Source organism: Dendrobates tinctorius, unplaced genomic scaffold, assembly GCF_039654945.1.
Source record: "Dendrobates tinctorius isolate UK_male_01 unplaced genomic scaffold, ASM3965494v1 ptg000070l, whole genome shotgun sequence".
Classification (NCBI taxonomy): domain Eukaryota; kingdom Metazoa; phylum Chordata; class Amphibia; order Anura; family Dendrobatidae; genus Dendrobates; species Dendrobates tinctorius.
The window spans coordinates 71,192,074-71,198,073 of record NW_027361738.1 but is presented as its reverse complement, the minus strand read 5'-3'; the positions used below and the strand labels follow the sequence as shown (position 1 = coordinate 71,198,073).

Below are 6,000 nucleotides of genomic sequence, written 5' to 3'. Positions count from 1 at the left end.
CAGACTCGTGTGTGCTTCGCCACAGATTTTACTCTGGTCAGAGACTGGAGTAAGATTTGTGGCATAAGGAACTCCACTGCTCATCATGAATTTGATGAGATGGTGGCCACACCCTCACCACCAGCTTCACACATTTTGCCAAACCTGGGCGAAAATGTAATTAAAATGCCAAAAAAGTCACAACATTTTTGCCTTATTTTGCAAAAAAGTTTTGCAAACTTTTCAAAGCTTTTTATACCAGTCTATTGGCGTTAAAGCTTTTTGAGGAATCCGGGACAAAGTGATTTACACTTTTGCTACTTAGTACATTGACGCAAATGGAACGAAGTTTATCAAAACAGGTGACTATTTTATTTCATACAAAGGAATTAGCGGAGAATATTCACCCAACTAGAAGTTAGTGCTTAGGGTTAGACATTCACATTACAGGGGGATTCTCATCTCAGTAAGTGAAGGCAGATCACTAAGTTATTCCAGTGGTCGGACCCCGGCGATCATGGTTATGGAACCTCCAATAATTATTAGAATGAGCAGCGATGCGGCCCTTCCATAGCTTCTCCCCTACAGGGATGCAGGTGAAGGAGCTATAAAGCAGCATTGCTGACCCTTCCTTTTTAGGATCATGGGGGATCCCTGAGATCAGATCCCCACTAGTCACATCCTATGGGGCAAGAAAAAGAAATAAAAGCTTGAGGAAGGTTGCTGCATTTCTACATTTCCCTCATGTTGGGATTTATATTTCGGCCTCTGTAAAGTTTCGGTCATCTCTTTGCATCCTCCAGCCTGAAGACGGAGTTCACTAAATCTGTGGAATAGCGCTCCGGCGCGTCCATTCGTAGAGCAGGATCATTACACTCGGAGTCCTGCTCAAAGAAATCTACAATGATATGAAGAACATAAAGTCTGATTTACTACCGGAGCGCATGTACAGACTATTATTAGTGGATGTGAAGGTGCCTTTCCTTGGATAGAAACCATCTTCCTTGAGTTAATTCCTATTATTTTTCATAGGATGCCCTTCCATTATAGTCTCCTGTGCTTTACAAATAAACCCCCCATAATAAAATCTAGTTCCTTGTATACAGTACAAGCTTTTGGCCATTTGATGTAAGTAAGAACGCTGTTATTCATTGACAGCTGTTACTTGCCTCTCCTGACTCCTGCATCTTCTGACCTGGACTCTGTGACAAATCGAGCCCTGCTACGTCCCTGGACTCTGTGACAAACCGAGCTCTGCTACATCCCTGGATTCTGTGACAAACCAAGCTCTGCTACATCCCTGGACTCTGTGACAAACCAAGCTCTGCTACATCCCTGGATTCTGTGACAAACCAAGCTCTGCTACATCCCTGGACTCTGTGACAAACCGAGGTCTGCTACATCCCTGGACTCTGTGACAAAACGAGCTCTGCTACATCCCTGGACTCTGTGACAAACCAAGCTCTGCTACATCCCTGGACTCTGTAACAAACCGAGCTCTGCTACATTCCTAGACTCTGTGACAAAACGAGCTCTGCTACATCCCTGGACTCTGACAAACCGAACTCTACTACATCCCTGGACTCTGTGACAAAACGAGCTCTGCTACATTCCTGGACTCTGTGACAAACCAAACTCTGCTACATCCCTGGACTCTGTAACAAACCGAGCTCTGCTACATCCCTGGACTCTGTGACAAACCGAGCTCTGCTACATCACTGGGCAACAAGTCAGGTTGTTTACCCTATATGTTGATGATGCCATTTCAATTGAAATCCTTGTGGCTCTCCAGAATGCACAGGACACCTGTCGGCCCAGATAGTCAGGCACACACAAATAATCCAAGCACCGTCCTGTGCTCGTTCATATCTTTATTCTTCATAATTAAATGGGTTGCATTATAAACACAAAAACCTCTGTATCAAAAATGTTGTTCTATCATCTATGTAGAGCAGGATAACTCTGCTACATCAGTGGTCAGTCTGCTACATCAGTGGCCAGCTCTGCTACATTGCTGTCAGGTTCTGCCTGGATTCTGACAAACTCCGCTCTGCTACTGTATATTGTTGGGTTACAGTGTAGCCATTTATTTCTGGATTATTGTATTTTTTCCTCTCCTTTCTTTTCCTCAAAAGCCATAATGTCTTTCCTTTTTTTGGTCGACAGAGCCGCAGGAGAAATCATTTTTACACCAAAACAAATTTTAATGTACTGAAAATTTGTAAGAAAATGCCAAGTTTGTTAAAAAAAAAAAAATATACACAATTTTACCATTGTGGTTTTGGTTTTATGGTATTAATTGTGCTGTAAAAATGACCTGCACACTCAATTCTATTAAGCGGATATTAAACCTGTTTATTTTTTTTACTTTAGTGGTCAATATAAATGTCAGGACCTGGTTAATTAAAAAAAAAAAAGATGCATTTGGGATGTATCATCATTTTCCAAGATTCAGAAAAGGGGAACGAGAAGCTATTAAAATTTATTTATTTTTTTTTTACATTCCAATAGGGGACTTACATCTTTGCTGGTTTGATAGTTTGTCCTATAATATTGAAGTATTGCAGTTTCTAGGAAAATTAATGACCCCTTATGAAGCCCTGAGTTGTGGCTGAGCTTCACAGGAGCACCACGATGGCAGTGACAAAGGTATTCAACAAACCATCAGGTCCCTATGATCACGGGGAGTTAGGTAAAAGGCGTTGGGTGCCCTAACGGATGCTCTATCAGGGCAGTCCTGGTCTGGCACCTATTGTCTTTGCCTAGCTCCCCGTGATCATGGGGTCCCGATGGTCTGCTACAGCTGGTGGGCGGCCTGCTGAATACCCCGGTCACTCCCATCGTGGTGTTCCTGTGAAGCCCAGCCACAGCTGCGGCATTCAGGTAGTTAACCAGCAGTGACTGGAGCCGAGTCTGGTCGCTGCTGGTCGCATATAACAGCCGTCAGCTGCTCTGTGTGTCGCGGGCTCAGCTCCTGAGAAGCTTCTAAATACCTGAGGGAAGGGGTTAATCAATGCAAAATGTGGTCCCTAGTAACATTATGTGAAACCAGAAAACTCCTTTTAAGAGTGCTGCGGGTCTGGGGTTAAACGTCACAGCTGTAAAGTATGAGACAACTGTATAGAAAAAAGCCGTTTATTGCTTTCGCAGGCGGCACAAGGTGCGAGAACGGGATTTTGGCCGGCAATGTACACAGTGTGTATATAAAACATGAATTAAGCTTTGCCCTTGACAAATCCCTCGGACGCCCTTTATTAATGTACAGCGGCCCCATAAAGCCCTCAGTAATTCCGTTAACCTGCGGACGCTGTAGTAGCGGATTGCAAAGTGAACAGCTGGCAGACTGTCTGCTTCTATGGCAACAGGGATATTCATTTGTTGCCGTGGTAACACTGATCCACCGCCTGAAGAGCGCGCCTGCATCCTCCACGTTGCACGTGCACAAAAAAAAAAAAAAAAAGATGAAAAAAAAATAAATCAGCCGTTTTTGACAAATTTTGCAATAAAGAAACCGATGGTGTCCGTGTTCGCTGGCAGAGTCCAATCTTTATCTTCACAGGTCCCATCACTGAGGTTGCACAGGACGGCGAGAGATGGATCGAACCTCTGCAGGAGATTCAGCTGATCGGGGGGTAATCCGGCGCCCGCCATACCGGCTCCCCCGATATGTGGGTCCTGTGGGAAGATCATAGAGTCCGTGACTAGACCTCGGCCGCGCCCATAAGTGGTGCCAGATCTACCTGGCAGCCGCCGATCTCCGCGGGTTCTCGATGCTAAATTTGCCTTTTTTTTACTGCTGGAATTATACAAAACGGAGACGTAAGGATATAAAACGTAAGGCGAAAAAAAGCAGGAACCGAGAGCTGGCCGGCGAGGTTATAAGTCAGCCTGCGGCCGTACAGCTTGTATACTGTCGGCAGCACATGCCCAGCTTACGCGGAGAAAAATATGTTTTTAATTATTTTTTTATTTATTTTTTTAGGTATGGATTGTTTGAAAATTCTGGACAGCCCCTTTGTGCCACATAAAAGATGTGGTCAGCTTCTGAACATGAGAAAGGGATTCTTCAATGATCCACCGTTGCCGGACCCCCCGGCGGTCTGTCCTTCCTGTTTCACCACTGATGTCCTAACAATGGATATGTGACTGCTGCAGCCAATTACTGGGTGTAGACAGTCACTGCTGCAGCCAGTCATTAGCTGCAGTGGTCATGTGTCTCTGTGTCAAGAACAAGCAGGAATCCACACAGCAATGAAACGGGAGTGGCGGAGGATCACTGAGGTTAGCATTGCTACATTTATTTTTAATCCATTCTTACCAAAAACTTTACTTGCCAGACATACCGTGATTGCAAGAGCCAGCGGCCTCTGCAGGGTTCTTGCTCATGGAGCCTTTTTTTGCAGATTCCATTAATATTATAAATCAGGAGCGTCGGCGCCTTCTGGAGATTTTCCTGTAAACATGTCGGAATAAAACGGATTTTCTTCTCCGTACAATGAATGTTTTGTTACCTGCGCTTGAAGCTGGAGGCAGGGAAATGTCTTCAGGGCCCAGGCCACTTGTTCCTCATTTTCAGATAAAGTTATGGTACATGTGCTGTACACCAGTGTGCCCCCCGGCTTTAATAATGACACCGCCTGGAAACAAACAGCCAATTAACTAAAGTGAAACAGAGAAAAAAAAAAAAAAGAAATCACCAAGATACATTTACTTCCTCATATTATATTACTGTACATTAAAAATTCTTTGACAATCCTTTAGGACGCCCCCTACAGGAGCCGATGGGAAGTGCCGCTTACAAGCTGCAACTCTCACTCCTCTTCCCTCCGGCGCCAGGGTGGGCGGCATCTTCCCTCTGGCGCCAGGGTGGGCAGCATCTTCCCTCTGGCACCAGGGTGTAGACGACATCTTCCCTCCGGCGCCAGGGGGTGGGCTGCATCTTTCCTCCGGCACCAGGGGGTAGGCGGCATCTTCCCTCCGGCGCCAGGGGGTGGGCGGCATCTTCCCTCCGGCGCCAGGGGGTAAGCGGCATCTTCCCTCCGGCGCCAGGGGGTAAGCGGCATCTTCCCTCCGGCGCCAGGGGGTAAGCGGCATCTTCCCTCCGGCGCCAGGGGGTAAGCGGCATCTTCCCTCCGGCGCCAGGGGGTAAGCGGCATCTTCCCTCCGGCGCCAGGGGGTAAGCGGCATCTTCCCTCCGGCGCCAGGGGGTGGGCGGCATCTTCCCTCCGGCGCCAGGGGGTGGGCGGCATCTTCCCTCCGGCGCCAGGGGGTGGGCGGCATCTTCCCTCCGGCACCAGGAGGTGGGCGGCATCTTCCCTCCGGCGCCAGGGGGTGGGCGGCATCTTTCCTCCGGCGCCAGGGGGTGGGCGGCATCTTCCCTCCGGCGCCAGGGGGTGGGCGGCATCTTCCCTCTGGCGCCAGGGGGTGGGCGGAATCTTCCATCCGTCACCAGGGGGTGGGCGGTATCTTCCCTCCGGCGCCAGGGAGGTAGGCGGCATCTTCCCTCCGGCGCTAGAGGCTGACTAGTCAAAGGTTAAAATGGTTCTCGGACTAGGATTTTCAATGGAGGCAGAAGGTTTCGGCAGTTTTGCCGTTGTAGGATGATGCAAGGGACCAAGGTCTCTGCACTAAACCATTAATGTGATGTATAAAGCTGCACGTTTCAGGAAAGCATTTCCTTTTCCTGTTTTCTTTATGTATATTAGTCTCTGTTTTCCCCTGTGATACAGCCTGATGAAGACACCGGTTCAGTGCCAAAACGTGTAGTTTGATAAGTGACAATAAAGGTTTCTTGCGTGGACCTTTGTGCCTCGCATCATTGTACACCAGCAGCGCAGCCCGGAGTGTCCTGCCTACACTGGAATACCTACTCAATACACGCACACGAGAGGAGGATCGGCGGCAGCAGCTGGATCTCCCATCGCTTTCTATAGGCGTCACACCCGCCACGCTGTTAGGTGAGCGCACACTTTATAAAACTCTCATTTTGCCATCTCGCGATGTTACGACCCTATGAGCGAT

General features: G+C 47.9%; 1 protein-coding gene across 4 annotated transcripts in view; it reads right to left on the bottom strand.

Moving 5' to 3' along the window:
- Positions 1–328: 328 nt before the first annotated feature.
- Positions 329–6,000, bottom strand: part of NSUN6 (NOP2/Sun RNA methyltransferase 6) — a 41,042-nt gene continuing 35,370 nt past the window's right edge. Inside the window, exons 11-12 of one of the 4 annotated variants that reach the window (XR_012233449.1) lie at positions 4,491–4,638; positions 329–877 (exon numbers count right to left, since the gene is read on the bottom strand). Coding sequence is in view for 2 of the 4 variants with exons in the window: in XM_073581849.1 (XP_073437950.1) it covers positions 3,457–3,654; positions 4,491–4,616 (324 nt within the window). In the remaining 2 variants the exon portion in view is untranslated. Of the gene's footprint in view, positions 878–3,100; positions 3,655–4,490; positions 4,639–6,000 lie in introns of those variants that run through there. The other 3 variants (XM_073581850.1, XM_073581849.1, XR_012233448.1) reach the window with 3 other exon arrangements.